At 53.4% G+C, this 21,424-nt stretch overlaps 1 protein-coding gene across 5 annotated transcripts in view; it reads left to right on the top strand.

Annotated features, from left to right (window-relative positions):
* The window catches only part of IL3RA (interleukin 3 receptor subunit alpha), a 43,475-nt gene that overhangs the window by 4,932 nt on the left and 17,119 nt on the right, over positions 1–21,424 (top strand). Inside the window, exons 1-7 of one of the 5 annotated variants that reach the window (XM_030926265.1) lie at positions 5,005–5,349; positions 11,922–12,023; positions 14,364–14,482; positions 15,673–15,787; positions 17,010–17,142; positions 17,233–17,414; positions 20,376–20,491. In XM_030926265.1, the coding sequence (XP_030782125.1) occupies positions 11,960–12,023; positions 14,364–14,482; positions 15,673–15,787; positions 17,010–17,142; positions 17,233–17,414; positions 20,376–20,491 (729 nt within the window). In that variant the 5' untranslated portion in view covers positions 5,005–5,349; positions 11,922–11,959. Of the gene's footprint in view, positions 1–5,004; positions 5,350–11,921; positions 12,024–14,363; positions 14,483–15,646; positions 15,788–17,009; positions 17,143–17,229; positions 17,415–20,375; positions 20,492–21,424 lie in introns of those variants that run through there. The other 4 variants (XM_030926263.1, XM_010364483.2, XM_030926264.1 and 1 more) reach the window with 4 other exon arrangements.

A 21,424-nucleotide genomic window follows, 5' to 3' on the forward strand; every position in this document is an offset into this window, starting at 1 on the left:
GGGACTACAGACACCTGCCATCGTGTCCAGCTAATTTTTTTTTTTTTTAAACGGAGTCTCGCTCTGTCACCCAGGCTGGAGTGCAGTGGCGCGATCTCAGCTCAGTGCAACCTCCACCTCCCAGATTCAAGCGATTTTCCTGCCTCAGCCTCCCGAGTAGCTGGGATAACAGGTACCCGCCATCACACCCGACTAATTTTTGTATTTTCAGTAGAGACGGGGTTTCACCGTGTCAGCCAGGATGGTCTCGATCTCCTGACCTCCTGATCCGCCCGTCTCGGCCTCCCAAAGTGCCGGGATGACAGGCGTGAGCCACCGCGCCCCGCCGGTGTTGGTTTTTAAAGGGTTGTTTTCTTTGTTTTTTATTTCTATTTTTATTTTAGTTTACTTGAAGTTCTGGGATACATGTGCAGAACATGCAGGTTTGTTAAGTGGCTACACACGTGCCATGGTGGTTTGCTGCACCCATCAAGTCGTCATCTAGGTTTTAAGCCCCGCATGCATTAGGTATTTGTTCCGATGCTCTCCCTTCCCCAGCCCCTCAGCTCCCGACAGGCCCCGGTGTGTGATGTTCCCCTCCCTGTGTCCATGTGTTCTCATTGTTCAACTCCCACTGATGAGTGAGAACATGAGGTGTGTGGTTTTCTGTTCCTGTGTGAGTTTGCTGAGAATGACGGTTTCCAGCTTCACCCACGTCCCTGCAAAGGACACGAACTCATCCTTTTTGATGGCTGCATAGTATTCCACGGTGTGTCTGTGCCACATTTTCTTTCTGCAGTGTATCCTTGATGGGCATTTGGGTTGGTTCCAAGTCTTGGCTATTGTGAACAGTGCCGCAATAAACATACGTGTGCCTGTGTCTTTATAGTAGAGTGACAGATCATCTAAAGGGTTATTTTCTACACGTGATAAAATTACTTAGAACGGAATGCTTAGTAATACTGGGAAGACCTAAGTAAGATGGTATCAATCTCTGGGTTGCAACATTGTCACCCTCATTTTGTAAGATGTTACCATGGAAAAAAAAAAAAGCTGACCCGACTGTGCAAAGGTGTTTGTATTAATTTTTTTTTTTATTTCAGATGGAGTCTCGCTCTGTCACCCAGGCTGGAGTGCAGTGGCGCGATCTCGGCTCACTGCAACCTCCACCTCCCAGGTTCAAGCAATTCTCCTGCCTCAGTCTCTCGAGTAGCTGGGATGACAGGTGTCTGCCACCGTGCCTGGCTACTTTTTTGTTTTTTGTTTTGTTTTGTTTTTGAGACAGAGTCTTGATCTGTCGCCCAGGCTGGAGTGCAGTGGCGCGATCTTGGCTCACTGCGACCTCCGCCTCCCGGGTTCAAGTGATTCTCCTGCCTCAGCCTCCCGAGTAGCTGGGATGACAGGCACCTGCCTCCACGCCCGGCTAATTTTTGCATTTTTAGTAGAGATGGGGTTTCACCATGTTGTTCAGGCTGGTCTTGAACTCCTGACCTTGTGATCTGCCCGCCTCGGCCTCCCAAAGTGCTGGGATGACAGGCGTGAGCCACCGCGCCCAGGCTGCCGCCATGATTTTCTTAATACCATTCTTTTCTCTAGCCTACTTAATTGCAAGAATGCAGTATAGCTTACATAGAGCATAACAAATATATATGAATTAACTGTTTATGTTATCAGTAAGGCTTCTGGTTAGCAGTAGGCTGTTCATTGCCAAGGTTTGGAGGAGTTAAAAGTTATACTTGGGGCCGGGTGCGGTGGCTCAAGCCTGTAGTCCCAGCACTTTGGGAGGCCGAGGCAGGTGGATCACGAGGTCAGGAGATCGAGACCAGCCTGGCCAACACGGTGAAACCCCGTCTCTACTAAAAATACAAAAAATTAGCCGGGCGAGGTGGCGGCACCTGTAGTCCCAGCTACTTGGGAGGCTGAGGCAGGAGAATGACGTGAACCCGGGAGGCGGAGCTTGCAGTGAGCTGAGATCCGGCCACTGCACTCCAGCCAGGACGACAGAGCGAGACTCCGTCTCAAAAAAAAAAAAAAAAAAAAAAAAAAAGTTACACTTGGATTTTCTTTTTTTTTCTTTTAGACGGAGTCTTGCTCTGTAGCCCAGGCTGGAGTGCAGTGGCGTGATTTCAGCTCACTACAACCTCCGCCTCCTGGATTCAAGAGATTCTCCTGCCTCAGCCTCCCGAGTAGCTGGGACGACAGGAGCCCGTCACCATGCCTGGGTCATTTTTGTATTTTTAGTAGAGACGGGGTTTCGCCGTGTTGGCCAGGCTGGTCTCGAACTCCTGACCTCAGGTGATCCGTCCACCTCGGCCTCCCAAAGTGCTGGGATGACAGGCGTGAGCCACCGCACCCCGCCGTATACTTGGATTTTTGACTGCAGGAGATGGCAGTGTCCCCCACATTGTTGAGGAGTCAATTCTGTACCAACACATCTTGTTTGTAGGTTAAATATATCCGATTTAAAAAAATAAGGAAGCGGTTAGCCGTGAGGTGACATCCAGTTGACAACCCCATCGTTTCCAACTTCCTTTTCTGGGCGTGGTGGCAGGTGTCTGTCATCCCAGCTCCTCAGGAGGCTGAGGCAGGAGAATCGCTTGAACCCGGGAGGCGGAGGTGGCCGTGAGCCGAGATCGCGCCTCTGCACTGTGGCCTGGGCGACAAGAGCGAAAAGTCCATGTTAAAAACACAAAACAAAACCTGTGTGGGAGACTTTGGTGGGGCCTGGGTGCACCCCTCGCCTCCTGGGCTGCAGTCAACGTTTCGGCCTGTCTGTAGACAGTTGACAGGAGACACCCGGGTCCCCAAACACACTGCAAGGGTTGGTGGAAGCAAAAGAGAAGGAAAAAAAAAAAAGACGTACAATGCCCAGTTGGTTGAAGCCCAGGCGTCCTAATGAGTCAGGATTTCGTTACAGAGGAGAGGGCACCCGGCATCTCGGAGGTGTCTGCTCTGTCTTCTGGTTGCTGGAAGTCACTGACCCAAGGGAGACCTTGACCCTGTGATTCACAGAATGAGGCAGGAAGGATGCTGGGCGGGGGAAGCAGTGGGCAGCCCAGGGGTGCGGTGTGGTCAGCAGCTCGTCCAGGAAAGAGGAGAAGCTTTGAAAGCTGTTGGCCTCTGCGGGGACTTAGGGAGGTGGGTCTGACTTCCTGCCTCTTTGTTTTTTTTTTTTTTTCCTGGAGGGAAATGGTCACATTAAAATATTGCAGAGCCCTCCCCACCCGATCCAGGGGCACAGGCATGTCCAAGGCCACCCGTCCCTGAGGCCACCTCTGCCTCCTGAATCCTCACCGAAGCACCAGGCCCTGGTTTAACAGAGAGAACTCCAAAGTGGGGCCAGGACCTCACCCTCCCTCTGGGTGGGGTCAGGGCTTCCTCAACCCCCCCGCCGCCCCCTCACAGGGACCACAGCAGGTGGGGGAAGTTACAGCCGGGGTAGAGGGCACCTTGGGAGGGGCCCCCAAAGCCTTGGTTCTCTCTCCTCGCCATCTGGGAACGCCTCACGATGAAACAGGCCCCGAGGCTTCCAACAGCAAGGCCACGACCCGCCTGGAAACTTCGCTCAAGTTTCTTGCCCCCTCCCTCCCTCTCTTCCTGTCTCCTTCCTTCCTTTCTTCCTCCCTCCCTCCCTTCCTCCTTCCTGCCTTTCCTCTCTCTCCCTGTCTCCTTTCCTTCCTTGATTTCCTTCCTTTTTTCCTTCCTTCCTTCCCTCCTTCCCTCTCTTCCTCCCTCCCTCCCTTTCTTCCTTCCTCCCTCCCTCCCTTTCTTCCTTCCTTCCTCCTTTCCTCTCTCTTCCTCCCTCTGTCCCCGTCTCCTTCCTGCATCTCTCTGTCTCCTCCCTCCCTCCCTCCTTTCCCTTCTTTTTTCTTTTTCTTTTCTTGTTGTTCTGTTTTGTTTTTTGAGACAGAATCTCGCTCTGTCGCCCAGGCTGGAGTGCAATGGCACCATCTCAGCTCATTGCACCCTCTGCCTCCCGGCTTCAAGCAATTCTGCTGCCTCAGCCTTGGGAGAAGCTGGGATTACGGGCACCTGCCACCACGCCTGGTTAATTTTTTTATTTTTACTAGAGACGAGGTTTCACCATGTTGGCCAGGATGGTCTCGAACTCCTGACCTCAGGTGATCCACCCGCCTCGGCCTCCCAAAGTGCTGGGATGACAGGCGTGAGCCACCACACCTGACCACTAAGATATCTTTTTTTGGGGCGGGGGGACGGAGTTTTGCTCTTGTGACCCAGGCTGGAGTGCACTGGCGCCAGCCTGGCTCACCGTAACCTCTGCCTCCCAGGTTCAAACAATTCTCCTGCCTCAGCCCCCTGAGAAGCTGGGATTACAGGCACCTGCCACCATACCTGGCTAATGTTTTTATTTTTACTAGAGAGGGGGGTTTTGCCATGTTGGCCAGGATGATCTCAATCTCTTGACCTCAAGTGATCCGCCCGCCTCGGCCTCCCAAAGTGCTGGGATGACAGGTGTGAGCCACCGCGCCTGGCCACTAAGATATCTTTTTTTTGGGGGGGGGGGACGGAGTTTTGCTCTTGTGACCCAGGCTGGAGTGCACTGGCGCCAGCCTGGCTCACTGTAACCTCTGCCTCCCACGTTCAAACTATTCTCCTGCCTCAGCCCCCTGAGAAGCTGGGATTACAGGCACCTGCCAGCATGCCTGGCTAATGTTTTTATTTTTACTAGAGACGGGGGTTTTGCCATGTTGGCCAGGATGGTCTCAATCTCTTGACCTCAAGTGATCCGCCCGCCTCGGCCTCCCAAAGTGCTGGGATGACAGGCGTGAGCCACCGCGCCTGGCCACTAACATGTCTTTAATAAGATCCGTCATCTGAGACCGGGAGCCACCTCCCCTGTCTGGGCACAGGGAGGAGACACAGGCAGGAGCCCCTGGATAGCAGCATTCACCCCTCCAGGGCTGAATTTACTCTGTCAGGAAGTTGCCCAACCATGCTTGAATAGCTAGCCTGAATTCTAATTATAGCAAACAAACACTGGCAGAAAAAAAAAATGAGAACGGGAAACAGGACAATTCTCAAAGAAAGAGTCTTTCAAGGAAAGTCTGCCTCGGGTTACCAACCTGCTGACCCCGGGATCCCAGCCCGTGGGAGAGAAAGGGGGTCTCTGACGGCCCCCTCCCCACTGCCAGATCCCCATTGGGTCTGACTTTCCGGGGTGGGGCCCCGGCTGGAGCTTATAAAACAGCTCGATCTGGGAGGACAAGCTTCAGTTTCTCTTCGGGGAAAGCTGCTTCTACTACACCCAGGGAAACTCGGAGACGTCCGAGGGGTCGGGACGCTCCAGATCTTCTGGACTGGAGCCACGAAGGGTGTTTCTTCCACACAGCGCTTGCATCTGCATTTAAGGTAAGATCCCCTCTCCAGGGTGGGATGAGGGAAAGGCGGCAGGCAGGGGAGGCGGCGGACGGTGGGTTCCTAAATCCGTCCTGGCAGACACGGGGCATTGGCACCCAACTGGTTTCCGCTGACACCTGCCGTCCGTGGGTACCACACGGCACGTTGAACGGCCGGGTAACCAAAGAAGGATGTTTGCAGTCACATTCATCTTAGACGCCTTGGGTTGAGAAAGGTGATAGCGGGTTAGGACTCATGTTACTGCGTTTTCTGCTTTTTCGGCGTGCTTGCTAGAAAATGTAAACACACACACGTGCCCAGAGTTCTCTGTTTATTAGAAAACTAGTGGAAGAGCTCACGCCCAGGGGGTGCTGACTGCCAGCTGGGTAGCCGCTTTTGGGGCTGGGACCCCAGTCTTTTCATAGTGTTCTCACTGGTTTTCAAAGGCTGGTGGGACTCAGAATGTCCCAGACGGCTGGTGAAACCTCAGGTCCCTCCTAGCAGCTTTATTCACAGTGGCCAAGAGGTGGAGAGAACCCTCATACCCATCTATAGATGAATGGAGAAATATAACGTGGTCCATCCACACAGTGGAATATTACGCAGCCATGAAAAGGAACAAGCAGCTTTATTCACAGTGGCCAAGAAGTGGAGACAGCCCTCATACCCCCATCTATAGATGAATGGAGAAATATAACGTGGTCCATCCACACAGTGGAATATTACGCAGCCATGAAAAGGAACAAGCAGCTTTATTCACGGCAGCCAAGGGGTGGAGACAGCCCTCATACCCCCATCTATAGATGAATGGAGAAATATAATGTGGTCCATCCACACAGTGGAATATTACGCAGCCATGAAAAGGAACAGGGCTTTGCCACAGGCAGCAATGTGGGTGAACACTGAGGACATGATGCTTCCTGAGAGAAGCCAGATACAAAAAGATATGTAGTGTCTGTACGATTGCATTTATTCCCTATATCCAGATACAGGCAAATCCACAGAGACAGAAAATGGATGAGTTGTTGCCAGGGGCAGGGGTGGGGGAAGGATGGGTCTGTAATGGACCTGGGGTCTCCTTTTGGAGTGATGACAATGTTCTAGAAGATAGAAGTGGTGGTTTGTTTTTTGTTTTTGTTTTTTGAGACAGAGTCTCGCTCTGTCGCCCAGGCTGGAGTGCAGTGGCACCATCTCAGCTCACTGCAAGCTCCGCCTCCCGGGTTTACGCCATTCTCCTGCCTCAGCCTCCCGAGTAGCTGGGACTACAGGCACCCGCCACATCGCCCGGCTAGTTTTTGTATGTTTAGTAGCGATTTTGTATGTTTAGTAGAGTAGTAGAGATTTTGTATGTTTAGTATGTTTCGTATGTTGGTCAGGCTGGTCTCGAACTCCTGACCTCAGGCAATCCACCCCCTCCTCTGCCTCCCAAAGTGCTGGGATGACAGGCGTGAGCCACCGCGCCTGGCCAATGAAAATATTAATCAATAAATGTTAAGAGCACAGATGTCCCAACGTTCTCAGGTGTCTTCCTGGACCACGGCCCCTACAGGCAAGTGTGACTGTGCGTGGCGTGCCCAGCACACTGTGGACCGTGTGGCCACCATGGGCACTCACCCGCTGGTCTCTTGGCTGAGCTGAACACAGGCTCTGTCCAAATGGAGACTTTAGAGACTGCCTGTTGCCTTGCAAGTTCTACTGATGCTAAAGCCATTTGGTTCTTTTTTTTTTTTTTTTTTTTTTTGAGACGGAGTCTCGCTCTGTCGCCCAGGCTGGAGGGCAGTGGCCAGATCTCAGCTCACTGCAAGCTCCGCCTCCCGGGTTTACGCCATTCTCCTGCCTCAGCCTCCCGAGTAGCTGGGACTACAGGCGCCCGCCACCTCGCCCGGCTAGTTTTTTGTATTTTTTTTTTAGTAGAGACGGGGTTTCACCGGGTTAGCCAGGATGGTCTCGATCTCCTGACCTCGTGATCCGCCCATCTCGGCCTCCCAAAGTGCTGGGATGACAGGCTTGAGCCACCGCGCCCGGCCTTGCTTCTTTAAAAGAAGGTAGGCTGGGCGCGGTGGCTCACACCTGTCATCCCAGCACTCTGGGACGCAAAGATGGGAGGTTCGCCTAAGGTCAGGAGTTCGAGGCCAGCCTGGCCAACACGGTGAAATCCCTTCTCTACTACAAATACAAGAATTAGCTGAGTGTGGTGGTACATGCCTGTCATCCCAGCTACTCAGGAGGCTGAGGCAGGAGAATTGCTTGAACCGGGGAGGCGGAGGTTGCAGTGAACCGAGAACGCGCCACTGCACTCCAGCCTGGGCGACAGAGTGAGACTCCGTCTCAAGACAAAACACACACAAAACACATTATTTATGGTGGTGATGGGTTTGAGGACAGCCCATTAAAATTGGCATTTGAGGACCAGGCACTGAGACGCATGTTTATCATCCCAGCACTTTGGGAGTTTGAGACCAGCCTGGGCCACATAGTGACACCTTGTCTCTACAAAAGAATTAAAAAATTGCCAGGTGCGGTGGCTCGCGCCTGTCATCTCAGCACTCTGGGAGGCCGAGGAGGGCGGATCACGAGGTCAGGAGATCGAGACCATCCTGGCTAACACAGTGAAACCCTGTCTCTACTCAAAATACAAAAAAAATTAGCCAGGGGTGGTGGCGGGCGTCTGTAGTCCCAGCTACTCGGGAGGCTGAGGCAGGAGAATGGCGGGAACCTGAAAGGCGGAGGTTGCAGTGAGCCGAGATCGCACCACTGCACTCCAGCCTGGGCCACGGAGCGAGACTCCATCTCAAAAAAAAAAAAAGGAATTAAAAAATTAGCTGGGCGTGGTGGTGCACGCCGATAGTCCCAGCGACTCAGGAGGCTGAGCTGGGAGGATCATTTGTACCTGGGAGTTCGAGGTTCCAGTGAGCTATGATTGAACCTTTGCACTCCAGCCTGAGCAACAGAGCAACACCCCATCTCTAGAAATAGGAGAACAAAAAAATGCGTCTGAGTGCCTCCCCGCCACACCCGGATCCCTGTATGATTTCGGGACTTCACTCAAGTAAATGCCTTCAGCTGATAAGCAATGCAAGACCCTCCTCTATCCCTCCTCTACCTCTCGTTCACTTAGAAGCACTTCCTTTTTTTTTTGTTTTGAGATGGAGTCTCACTCTTGTTGCCCAGGCTGGAGTGCAGGGGCGCGATCTTGGTTCGCTGCAACCTCTGCCTCCCGGGTTCAAGCCATTCTCATGTCTCAGCCTCCTGAGTAGCTGGGATGACAGGCACCTGCCACCACGCCCGGCTCATTTTGTATTTTCAGTAGAGACGGGGTTTCACCCCGTTGGCCAGGCTGGTCTCGAACTCCTGACCTCAGGTGATCCTCCGACCTCGGCCCCCAAAAGTGCTGGGATTCCAGGCTGAGCCCCCGCACCTGTCACTCCCAGTGTATCGCATTCCGTTTGCGTAAAAGTTGCTGCTTGTGGGATCCTTGACACTCTTCCATCGTAAAGATGCTGAATTTCCCGGGAGCCCCGAGGCGCCTGGCAACGGGTCAGGAGACACTGAGCACCCCCAGCAGACAGCCTCGAATGACAGAGGCTGGAGACGCCCCTGGACCGAACGGTAGGGAGATTCGAAGCCTTGATTCCCAGCCGGGATCCTCCAGGTAACACGTCCTGAGAGGCCCAGGGAGATTTCCCCACCCTGGGGAAGGGGTGGTCCCTGAGGCAGGTGAGGCTCTCAGGCACCCCATGGCAGGGCGGAGGAACGAAAAGTCTCTTTGCGTGCCAGCCCCAAGCTGGTCCCCGAGGCACCATGACCCAGGAGGAGGCCTCTGGATTCTTTTTACTGCTGCTAACAGAGGTGTTAAGGGTGTTTGACAAACACGAGTGGGACCCTCAGGAAACTCTGCAGCGGCCTGTCCCAGCGGGCAAAGAAAGCGACCACGCCGGCCAGGCACAGTGGCTCACGCCTGTCATCCCAGCACTTGGGGAGGCCGAGGCGGGTGGATCGTGAGGTTGGGAGTTCGAGACCAGCCTGGCCAACATGGTGAAACCCCGTCTCTACTAAAAATACTAAAATTAACTGGGTGGGGTGGCACATGCTTGTCATCCCAGCGACTGGGGAGGCTGAGGCAGGAGAATCTCTTGAACTCGGGAGGCGGAGGTTGCAGTGAGCCGAGATCGTGCCACTGCACTCCAGCCTGGGCAACAGAGTGAGAGTCTGTCTCCAAAAAAAAAAAAAAGAAAGAAAGAAAAAATGAAGACAGAAAAATAAAGAGAAAAGAAAGCTATCAGCCCACAGCACGGTGTAGGAGAACCAGCCTGTCTGGGACATCGGAAACAGTTCCAGCCCAGGAGGCTGAGGCCCTGCACCCCTTTGTTACGGTAACTGCAGCCACTTAAGAATTTCTGTCTGTGTTGACTCATAATTCTAATTAAACTTCCTTGCACTGCTTTTGTCATCTGAGTTTCCCGGTGTGCCACAGGGGATGAGTTTTCCTGGTTTGTGGATACAGCCGGAGCCAGGAACGGGCTATCCTTTTTTTTTTTTTTTTTTTTTTTTTTTTTTTTTTTTTTTTTTTTTTTTTGAGACGGAGTCTCGCTCTGTCATCCAGGCTGGAGTGCAGTGGCCGGATCTCAGCTCACTGCAAGCTCCGCCTCCCGGGTTCAAGCCATTCTCCTGCCTCAGCCTCCCGAGTAGCTGGGACTACAGGCATGTGAAAAATTATTTTTTTAATTGACAAAATTGTATATATTTGTGGTGTCTAACCCTGTTTTGAAAGATGGATACTTTGTGGAATGGTTAAATCAAGCTAATTAACATATACGTGACGTCATCTGCTTTCTTTTTTTGCTTTTATTTTTATTTATTTTATTTTATTTTATTTTATTTTTGAGACAGAGTCTCGCTCTGTGGCCCAGGCTGGAGTGCAGTGGCCGGATCTCGGCTCACTGCAAGCTCCGCCTCCCGGGTTCACACCATTCTCCTGCCTCAGCCTCCCGAGTAGCTGGGACTACAGGTGCCCGCCACCGCGCCCGGCTAATTTTTTGTATTTTTAGTAGGGACGGGGTTTCAGTGTGGTCTCGATTCCTGACCTCGTGATCCGCCCGCCTCGGCCTCCCAAAGTGCTGGGATGACAGGCGTGAGCCACCGCGCCCAGGCCTATTTTTATTTTTTTGAGGTGGAGTCTCTCTCTGTTGTCCAGGCTGGAGTGCAGTGGTGTGATCTCGGTTCACTGCAACCTCTGCCTCCCGGGTTCAAGCGATTCTCCTGCCTCAGCCTCCCGAGTAGCTGGGATGACAGGCGTGTGTCACCACACCCAGGTAATTTTTGCATTTTTAGGAGAGAAGGGGTTTCACCATGTTGACCAGGCTAGTCTTGAACTCCTGACCTCAGGCGATCCACCTGCCTCGGCCTCTCAAAGTGCCGGGATGACAGGCGTGAGCCACCACACCCGGCTGGTAGAGGTTCTTTCAAAATGGAAAGGCTGACACACACACAGATGCGTACACACACAGAAATGCACACACATGCTCACATACACACTCATGCAAACACCTCTGTACACATACATTCACACATGCATGCACATAAATATGCACTTTTAGGCACATACAGGCACGCACACAAGCAGACTCTCATGCGTGTATATTTGTGTATGCACATGTGTGTATGCATGGAACACATGCACAGATACATATGCATGAAAACACACAAACACAGCCGGGCGCGGTGGCTCACACCTGTAACCCCAGCACTTGGGAAGGAAAAGGCAGGTGGATCACCTGAGGTCAGGAGTTCAAGACCAGCCTGGCCCACATGGTGAAACCCTGTCTCTACTAAAAACACAAAATTACGCGGGCGTGGTGGTGCACGCCTGTAATCCCAACTACTTGGGAGGCTGAGGCAGGAGAATCGCTTGAATCCAGGAGTCAGAGGTTGCAGTGAGCCGAGATCGCGTCACTGCACTCCAGCCTGGGCAACAAGAGCGAAAACTCTGTCTCAAAAAAAAAAAAAACAAAAAGAAACAAAAATTAGCCGGGCATGGTGGCAGGTGCTTGTCATCCCAGCTACTCAGGGGGCTGAGGCAGGAGAATCACTTGAATCTGGGAGGCGGAGGTTGCAACGAGCCGCGATCGTGCCACTGCACTCCAGCCTGGATGACAGAGCGAGACTCTGTCACACACAGAAAAGAAAACACACAAACACTTATGTGTGCACCCAGATACACGTGGGCACACAAATGTACACAGATGGGCAGGCGCACAGCCACATATGCTTATAGACACGTGTGCACAGTACACGTGTGTGCGCAGGCATGCATGCGGTCATGTGCAAACGTGCAAACCGACATGGCTACGCACAGGCACGCACACATATACACCCACGTACACACACACACGGATATTCGTGCACACAATGCACACATGTACAAGCACCCTGCGACCTACATGCGTGTGCAAAGGTGCCTGTGCACGCACACACACACACACACATGCACACTCACTAGTTTTCCGTCCAGAAGCATTTCCTGCGATACCCGCAACCCAGTTTCACAGCCAGTCCCCACTGCCTGACTCTCCGTTCTCCTCCAGCAGGCACCTCCGTCCTGCCTTCGGGAGCTGCCTTCCCGATGGTCCTCCTTTGGCTTACGCTGCTCCTGGTCGCCACGCCCTGTCTCCTGCAAACCAAGGAGGGTAAGAGCTGGAGAAAAAAATCCAGACTGGGGGGTGGGGGGGGGACAAACGCACGATGTCAGCCTCCTGTCCTTCGTATGCTTCAGGGAGACTTTCTCTGTTGAGCTCATGCCAGAATCTCGTGCGGTGGTCAGGCATGACTCAGACATCCTTGTACCCGTCGCCAAGTTCCCTGTAACGCAGCGTCTGGTAAAACTGCAATACGATGTCACAGGCAGGCAGCTGATGGTGACAGACGCCATGTGAGGTCTTTTGATGAAACTCGCATGCTGGGATCAGGAGTGCCAGTTTACCATTCTCAGTTTCCTGCATGGTTTAGCTTATATTTTCATTTGCTTTCTTTTTTTTTTTTTTTGGTTTTGAGACAGAGTCTCACTCTGTCATCCAGGCTGGAGTGCAGTGGTGTGATCTCAGTTCACTGCAACCTCCACCTCCCGGGTTCAAGTGATTCTCCTGCCTCAGCCTCTTGGGTCACTGGGATGACAGGTGCCTGCCACCACATCTGGCTAATTTCTCTATTTTTTTTTTTTTATAGAGACGGGATTTTGCCATGTTGGTCAGGCTGGTCTCGAACTCCTGACCACAAGTGATCCACTCACCTTGGCCTCCCAAAGTACTGGGATTACAGGTGCCCATCACAACGTCTGGCTAATTTCTCTTTTTTTTTTTTTTGAGACGGAGTCTCGCTCTGTCACCCAGGCTGGAGTGCAGTGGCCGGATCTCGGCTCACTGCAAGCTCCGCCTCCCAGGTTCACGCCATTCTCCTGCCTCAGCCTCCCGAGTAGCTGGGACTACAGGCGCCGCCACCTCGCCCGGCTAGTTTTTGTATTTTTAGTAGAGACGGGGTTTCACCGTGTTAGCCAGGATGGTCTCGATCTCCTGACCTCGTGATCCACCCGTCTCGGCCTCCCAAAGTGCTGGGATGACAGGTGTGAGCCACTGCACCTGTCCGGTTTATGACTTCTACCAGCTCACACAAGTCTCCTGCCTACGTAGAACTCCACTTTTCAGTCAGGCTTGGTAGCTCATGCGTGTCATCCCAGCACTTTGGGAGGCTGAAGCAGGCAGATCATGTGAGGTTGGGAGTTCAAGACCAGCCTGGCCAACATCGTGAAGCCCCATGTCTAGTAAAAATACAAAAATTAGCCGAGTGTGGTGGTGGGCACCTGTTAGCTACTCGGGAGGCTGACACGGGAGAATCGCTTGAATCCGGGAGGCGGAGGTTACAGTGAGCAGAGATCGCGCCACTGCACTCCAGCCTGGGCGATAGAGCAAGACTCCGTCTCACAACCCAATGGGTATGTTCTGTAATCAGAACATACCCATTACAATGCTGTTTTAAGATTGTTGTGTATTGGCTGGGCGTGGTGGCTCACGCCTGTAATCCCAGCACTTAGAGAGGCCGAGGTGGACGGATCACAAGGTCAGGAGATTGAGACCATCCTGGCCAACAGGGTGAAACCCCATGTCTAGTAAAAATACAAAAATTAGCCGGGCGTGGTGGCAGGCACCTGTTATCCCAGCTACTCGGGAGACGGAGGCAGGAGAATCACTTGAACCCGGGAGGGTATAGGCTGCAGTGAACCGAGATTGTGCCACTGCACTCCAGCCTGGGTGACAGAGCAAAACTCTATCTCAACAAAAAAAAAAAAAAAAAAAAAAAAGAAATAAATAAAATATATACATTACAATGCTGTTTTAAGATTGTCTTGAGGCCAAGGCGCGCAGATCACAAGGTCAGGAGATGGAGACCATCCTGGTGAACAGGGTGAAACCCCATCTCTAATAAAAATACAAAAATTAGCCGTGTGTGGTTGCGGGCACCTGCTATCCCAGCTACTCAGGAGGCTGAGGCAGGAGAATCGCTTGAACCCGGGAGGTGGAGGTTGCCGTGAGCTGAGATCCCACCACTGCGCTCCAGCCTGGGGGACAGAGCAAAACTCCCTCTCCAAACAAACAAAGAGCCACACCCCATTACAGTGTCGTTTTAAGATTGTTGTCTATCAGCCGGGCGCGGTGGCTCACGCCTGTCATCCCAACACTGAGAGGCTGAGGCGGGCAGATCCCAAGGTCAAGAGATCGAGACCGTCCTGGTTAACATCGTGAAATGCTATGTCTACTAAAAATACAAAAAACTAGCCGGGCGTGGTGGCGGGCACCTGTTATCCCAGCTGCTCGGGAGGCTGAGGCAGGAGAATCGCCCAAACCCGGGAGGCGGAGGTTGCAGTGAGCCGAGATCGCACCGCCGCACTCCAGCCTGGGCGACAGACCGAGACTCCGTCTCCAAAAAAAAAAAGATTTGTGTGTATCTCTTCTAACTCCAACCTGTCACCATTTTAGATCGAAACCCACCAATCAAGAACCTAAGGATGAAACAAAAGACTCAGCAGCTGATGTGGGACCTGAACAGAAACGTGACTGACGTGGAGTGTATCAAAGACTCCGACGACTTTATGCCGGTAAATCACATTCTCTACGGTTGACACACGAGACGTTTCCGTCTCCTGCAGGAATCTGAGAACCAGTACTGCTCCCGTGGCTGCTGTCACGAGTACCTGGCTTCTGCCCCGAAGCCAGCTGTGGGATTTGAAGTGAGTGTGGAGGGTCTGGTTTCCCATCCGCGGGATATCCAAGGTGGCACACACTGGACAGGGTGGACGTGAAAATGAAACTAGGCTAAGCTAGGACTGGTAGAAAATCAAATCCCACGCTGGGCGCGGTGGCTCACGCCTGTCATCCCAGCACTTTGGGAGGTCGAGGAGGGCGGATCACCTGAGGTCAGGTGTTCTAGACTAGTCTGACCAACATGGTGAAATGCCGTCTCTACTAAAAATAGGAAAATTAGCCGGGTGTGCTGGCTCATGCCCGTAATTACCAGCTACTCGGGAGCCTGAGGCAGGAGAATTGCTTGAATCTGGGAAGCGGAGGTTGCAGTGAGCCGAGATCGCACCACTGCACTCCAGTCTGGGCGACAGAGAGAGACTGTGTCTCAAAAAGAGAGAGAGAGGACCAGGCGTGGTGGCTCCCACCTGTCATTCCAGCACTTTGGGAGGCTGAGGCCGGTGGATCACCTGAGGTCAGGAGTTCGAGACCAGCCTGGCCAACGTGGTGATACCCCGGCTCTACTAAAAAACACAAAAAAATTAGTCGGGTGTGGTGGTGGGCACCTATAATCCCAGCACTTTGGGAGGCCAAGGCGGGCGGATCATTTGAGGTCAGGAGTTCGAAACCAGCCTGGCCAACATGGCAAAACCATGTCTCCACTAAAAATACGAAAATTAGCCGGGCAGGGTGGCGGGCACCTGTCATTCCAGCACTTTGGGAGGCTGTGGCGGGTGGATCACCTGAGGTCAGGAATTCGAGACCAGTCTGGCCAACGTGGTGAAAGCCCGTCTCTACTAAAAATATAAAAGTTAGCCGGGCGTGGTGGCAGGTGCGTGTCATATGCCAGCTACTCAGGAGGCTGAGGCAGGAGAATTGCTTGAACCTGGGAGGCGGAGGTTGCAGTGAGCCGAGATCGCGCCACTGCACTCCAGCCTGGGTGACAAGAACGAAATTCGACCTCAGAACACATCCGAACATCAAATTCAGTATGTATCAAATTCAGTATGGTCTCTCCGCAGCCATCACGTTCCTGTGTCTCTCTCAGGCCATGAACAATAGCTATTGCCAGTTTGGAGCCATTTCCGTATGTGAAGTGACCAACTACACCGTCCGAGTGGCCAGTCCCCCGTTCTCCACGTGGATCCTCTTCCCTGAGAACAGTGAGAAAAATGTTCATCGTGTGTCTGTTCTTTCTGTTCCCTCCCTCTCTCCCTCCTTCCCTCCCTGTGTCTGTCTGGTCTGTCTGCCTTCCTTCCTTCCTTCCTTCCTTCCTTCCTTCTTTCTCTTTCTTTCCCTCCCTGCCTCATTCCCTTCTTTCCTTCTCTTCTTCTCTCCTTCCTTCCTTTTTTTCTCTTTTCTTTTCTTTCTTTCCTTCCTTCCTTCCTTCCTTCTCCTTCTCTTTCTTGCTCTTTTCCCTCTTTCCCTCTATCTTTCTCTTTCTCCGCGTCCCGTGTTCAAGCGATTCTCCTGCCTCAGCCTCCTGAGTCGCTGGGATGACAGGCGCCCTCCACCACACCCGGCTAATTTTGTGTTTTCAGTAGAGATGGGGTTTCACCTTATTGGTCAGGCTGGTCTCCAACTCCTGACCTTGTGATCTGCCCGCCTCACCCTCCCAAAGTGCTGGGAGTACAGGGGTGAGCCACCGCGCCGCACCTTAAATAGAGATAGGGTGTTGCTATGTTACCTAAGCTGGTCTCAAACTCCTAGGCTCACCTGATCCTCCCACCTCAGCCTCCCAAGTAGCTGGGATGACAGGCACCTGCCACCACACCCGGCTAAATTTTTGTATTTTTAGTAGAGACGGGGTTTCACCATGTTGGCCAGGATGGTCTCGAACTCCCAACCTTAGGTGATCCACCCACCTCCGCCTCCCAAAGTGCTGGGATGACAGGCGTGAGCCACCGCACCCGGCTTTTTTTTTTTTTTTTTTGAGACAAAATCTCACTCTGTCACCCAGGCTGGAGTGCAGTGGCGAGATCTTGGCTCCATGCAACCTCTGCCTCCCAGGTTCAAGAAATTCTCCTACCTCAGTCTCCCTAGTAGCTGGGATCACAGGGGCCCGACATCACACCTGGCTAATTTTTTAATATTTTTATTAGAGACAGGGTTTCTCCATGTTGGCCAGGCTGGTCTCGAACTCCTGACCTCAGGTGATCCACCCGCCTGGGCCTCCCAAAGTGCGGATGACAGGCGTGAGCCATCGCGCCAGGCTAATATTTGTGTTTTTAGTAGAGACGGGGTTTCTCCATGTTGGCCAGGCTGGTCTTGAACTCCTGACCTCAGGTGATCCACCCGCCTCAGCCTCCCAACGTGCTGGGGTGACAGGTGTGAGCCACCATACCTGGTCCCAATTCGAGTTTTCTTTTACGTTTGTGAACCCAGGTGGGACGCCTCGGGCAGGCGCGGAGAATCTGACCTGCTGGGTTCATGATGTGGATTTCTTGAGCTGCAGCTGGGCGGTAGGCCCGGCAGCCCCCGCTGACGTCCAGTACGACCTGTACTTGAACAATCTCAAGTAGGTGTGCCCTTGGGCAGGCCGGGCTGTCCCCGGTGCAGGGGCCTTCGGGTCACGGTCGTCCCGCAACCTTACCGCTTACCGCAGCAGCCACGAACAGCACAAGTGTCTTCACTACAACACGGATGCTCGGGGAACACGGATCGGGTGTCGTTTCGATGACATCGCTCGACTCTCCAGCGGTTCTCAACGTTCCCACATCCTGGTGAGGGGCAGGAGCGCAGCCTTCAGTATCCCCTGCACCGATCAGTTTGTCGTCTTTTCACAGATCGGTGAGTAGCCCACGACGTTCCCTCCCACCCTCAGCTCTGCGAGGCCACATCCCACGGACCGGGTGGCCCCACCCATAGACGTTGGCCTCTCGCATTTCCAGAGGCTGGACGTTGGAGGTCAGGGTGCTGGCTGGCTGGGCTCATAGCGAGGTCTCTTCCTGGCTTGGAGAGGGTCATCTTCTCACTATGTCTTCATATGGTAGAGAGACAGAGAGAGATGAAGTTCTGGGGTCTCTTGTTAGAAGGGGACTGACTCCGTCATGGGTCCCGTCACGGGTCATAGGAGCCTCCGTCATGGGTCCCACTAAGAGTTATGGGACCCCCGATCATGGGTTTCACCCTGAGTTATGTGATCCCTCATCATGGGTTCCATCATGGGTCATGGGAGCCCTCCCAGCATGGGTCATAGGATCCCCCATCATGGGTCATGGGAGCCCCCACCATGGGTTCCATCATGAGTCATAGAATCCCCCATCATGGGTCATAGGATCCCCTGTTACAGGTCCCGTCACGGGTCATAGGATCCCTCATCATGGGTTCCATCATGGGTCATAGGACCCCTCCCAGCATGGGTCATAGAATCCCCTACCATGAGTCCCATCATGGGTCATAGGATCCCCCATCAGGGGTCCCACCATGAGTCATGGGATCCCTCATCATGGTTCCATCATGGGTCATGGGACCCCCCCATCATGGGTCATAGGATCCCCCATCAGGGGTCCCACCATGAGTCATGGGATCCCTCATCACGGTTCCATCATGGGTCATGGGACCCCCCCATCATGGGTCATAGGATCCCCCATCATGGGTCATGGGACCCCCCCCAACATGGGTCATGGGAGCTCCCACCATGGGTTCCATCATGAGTCATAGAATCCTCCATCATGGGTCATAGGATCCCTCATCATGGGTCCCATCGTGGTCATAGGATCCCTCATCATGGGTTCCATCGTGGGTCATAGGATCCCTCATCATGGGTTCCATAGTGGGTCATAGGATCCCTCATCATGGGTTCCATCCTGGGTCATAGGATCCCCCATCATGGGTCATAGGATCCCCTGTTACAGGTCCCATCATGGGTCATAGGATCCCTCATTATGGGTTCCCGTCATGGGTCATAGGATCCCTTATGGGTCCTATCATGAGTCATGGGACCACCCCAACCATGGGTCATGGGAGCCCCCATCATGGGTCATGGGAGTCCCCATCATGGGTTCCATCATGAGTCATGGGACCCCCCCGTCATAGGGGTCCACCCTCATAACTTCAGCCCACCCCAGTCACCTCCCAAAGGCCCCACCTTCTAATACTGTCCAACCAGGGCTTAGGGCTTCAACATAGGAATCTGGGACAGGAGGACACACACTTTCAGTCCACAACATCCGAGCTCCAGGCAACCTTCCAGGTGGTGAGAATGTCGATATGCCCAGAGCTGACGTGCCCTGACCCCACGGGGAGGGTGCTTGGATGCTTTGGAAGAGGAGAGGGAAATGAGGAAACAGAGGAAAAGGAAGTGGAGGAGGTGGAGATGGGGAAGGAAGGAGGAGGAGGAGGAGAAGAAAGAACAAGAGGCAGAAAGAAGGAGGAGGAAGAGGAGGGAGAAGGAGAGAGGGAGAAGAATGGAGAGGAGTAGGAGAGGGAGGAAGAGAAGGGGGAGGAGGAGGAAGGGAAAGATAGAGAAGGTGGGGTAGGAGGGTGCTGAGTGGAAGAGGGGGAGGAGGAGGAGAAAGGAGAGGAGGAGGAGAGGGAGGAAAAGGAGGGGGAGGAGGGTGGAGGTGGAGGGAGAAGGAGGGGAGAGGATGGAGGAAGGAGAGCAGGAGGGGGAGGGATGAGGGGGGGCAGAAGGAGTGGGAGGAGAGGAGGAAGAGAAGGAGGAAGAGAATGGGCAGGGGAGGAGGAGGAGAGGGAGGAAAAGGAGGGCGAGGAGGGTGGAGTGGGAGAAGGGAAGAGAGGAGGGAGGAGGGAGAAGGAGGGGAGAGGATGGAGGAAGGGGAGCAGGAGGGGGAGAAAAGGAGGAGGGGCAGAAGGAAGAAGGAGCAGGAGGAGAGGAGGAAGAAGAGGAGGAGAATGGGCAGGGGAGGAGGAGGAGAAAGGGGAGTGGAAGAGGAGGGTGACAAGGAGAATGGGGAGGAGAGAGAGAAGGGGTAGAAAAACGGGGGAGAGGAAGAGGAGGAGTGCAGGGGGAGGAGGGGAGGGAAGGGGAGAAAGAACAGGAGGGGAGGAGGAGGGGGAGAAGGAGGGCGGGGCCAGGGCTGGACTTCCTTCCAGGGGCCCAGGGGAGACCCAGACAGACAGCGGGAGACACAGGGCTGCGCTGGCCTGAGAATGTGGAAGTGCTGGGGTTCCCTGCAAGCGGAGGATGCCCTGGGCCACTGGGAGTGGCGGGACATCCCCTCAGGGGGCTGAGGTGGGGGTCGGGGGGAGGAGAGAAGCCAGGAAGTGGCAGCTCCAGGAGGATGTGTACCGGCCAAAGTGTAGGAGTCTCCGGAGGGCCCATCCTGAATGCTGCGGAGAGGGCCCTCGAGGCTCCAGTGGGCTGTAGGCGGGCAGAGGGGGCATGGGGAGTGGGGGTTGGCGCTGGGCAGGGGTGGGGAGTGTGGGCCAGGCTGCCCAGCGGGGCTGAGCCCAGAGATGGAGGGGGCAGGGACAAAGACCGGCAGCTGCCAGTCCTCAGATAAAGCTGAATACGTGGTACCTCAGTGAACAAAAGGGTGGTTCTGAAGGCTGCTCCCGGGAGAGAGGGGCTCCCAGGAGGCAATCCTCAGGAGGGTCACCTCCCCCAGCGGCCCCCACACGGCTCAGTCCTGTGTCTCTGCCAGTGGGATGTCTTTGTTCTCTCTTCCTTCCTGGAAGCGTGTTTTTCTCTCCCCCTCTCGAAAGGCACAGGAGATGGAATGTGAAGTGTCTCTAGGAAAACAAAAAGCATTGATTTACTCCTGAAAGTGTTTATCTCGTTGCTAGAGAGATTAACTCCACCCCACATGACTGCAGAGTGTAATAAGACACATTCCTTCATGCAGTGGAAAATGAGAAGTCATTTCAATCGCAAATTTCGCTATGAGCTTCAGATCCAAAAGGTACATTTTCACCCTCCCCCCTCCACCCCTGCCGTGGACATCCCTGATTTTGGGGAAGTTGCACTCTGGGGCCTTGGAACGGGCAAAAAAAATCTGTGATAACACCACAGAACGCACGGATCATTAAAAAAAAAAAAAAGGAAAGAAAGAAAAAGAAAAAAGGTCGGGCTCGGTGGCTCGCACCTGTCATCCCAGCACTTTGGGAGGCCAAGGCGGGAGGATCACGAGGTCGGGAGATCGAGACCATCCTGGCTAACATGGTGAAACCCCGTCTCTACTAAAAATACACACACACACACACACACACACACAAAATTAGCTGGGTGTGCCAGAGTGCTCTTGTAACCCCAGCTACCGGGGAGGCTGAGGCAGGAGAATCACTTGAACCCAGGAGGCGGAGGTTGCAGTGAGCCGAGATCGCGCCACTGCACTCCAGCCTGGGTGACAGAGAGAGACTCTGTCTCAAAAAAAAAAAAAAAAAAGAACAAAAAAAGTTTCAGACCGTATGTGGTCTATTGTTTTTTATTTCTATCATTTTTATTGCTGTGCGGTTATTTTTATTTTTTTCTTGAACTTTGTTTTGTTTTTTAGTGATCTACAGACTCAGGGCAAGTTTCTCAAATATTTTTGATCCACGGTTCGTTGGATCGCACATGTAACACTTGTGGATACAGGGGCCCAGTTGAACATAAGTATTTATTGATTTATTCATTTTTTGAGACACAGTCTGGCTCTGTAGCCCAGGCTGGAGTGCAGTGGCGTGATCTCGGCTCACTGCAAGCTCTGCCTCCCGGGTTCAAGTGATTCTCCTGCCTCAGCCTCCCGAGTAGCTGGGATTACAGGCACCCGCCACCACGCCCAGCTAATTTTTTTGTATTTTTAGTAGGAACGGGGTTTCACCATGTTGGCCAGGCTGGTCTCGAACTCCTGACA

Source organism: Rhinopithecus roxellana, chromosome 22 (assembly GCF_007565055.1).
Source record: "Rhinopithecus roxellana isolate Shanxi Qingling chromosome 22, ASM756505v1, whole genome shotgun sequence".
NCBI classification, from domain to species: domain Eukaryota; kingdom Metazoa; phylum Chordata; class Mammalia; order Primates; family Cercopithecidae; genus Rhinopithecus; species Rhinopithecus roxellana.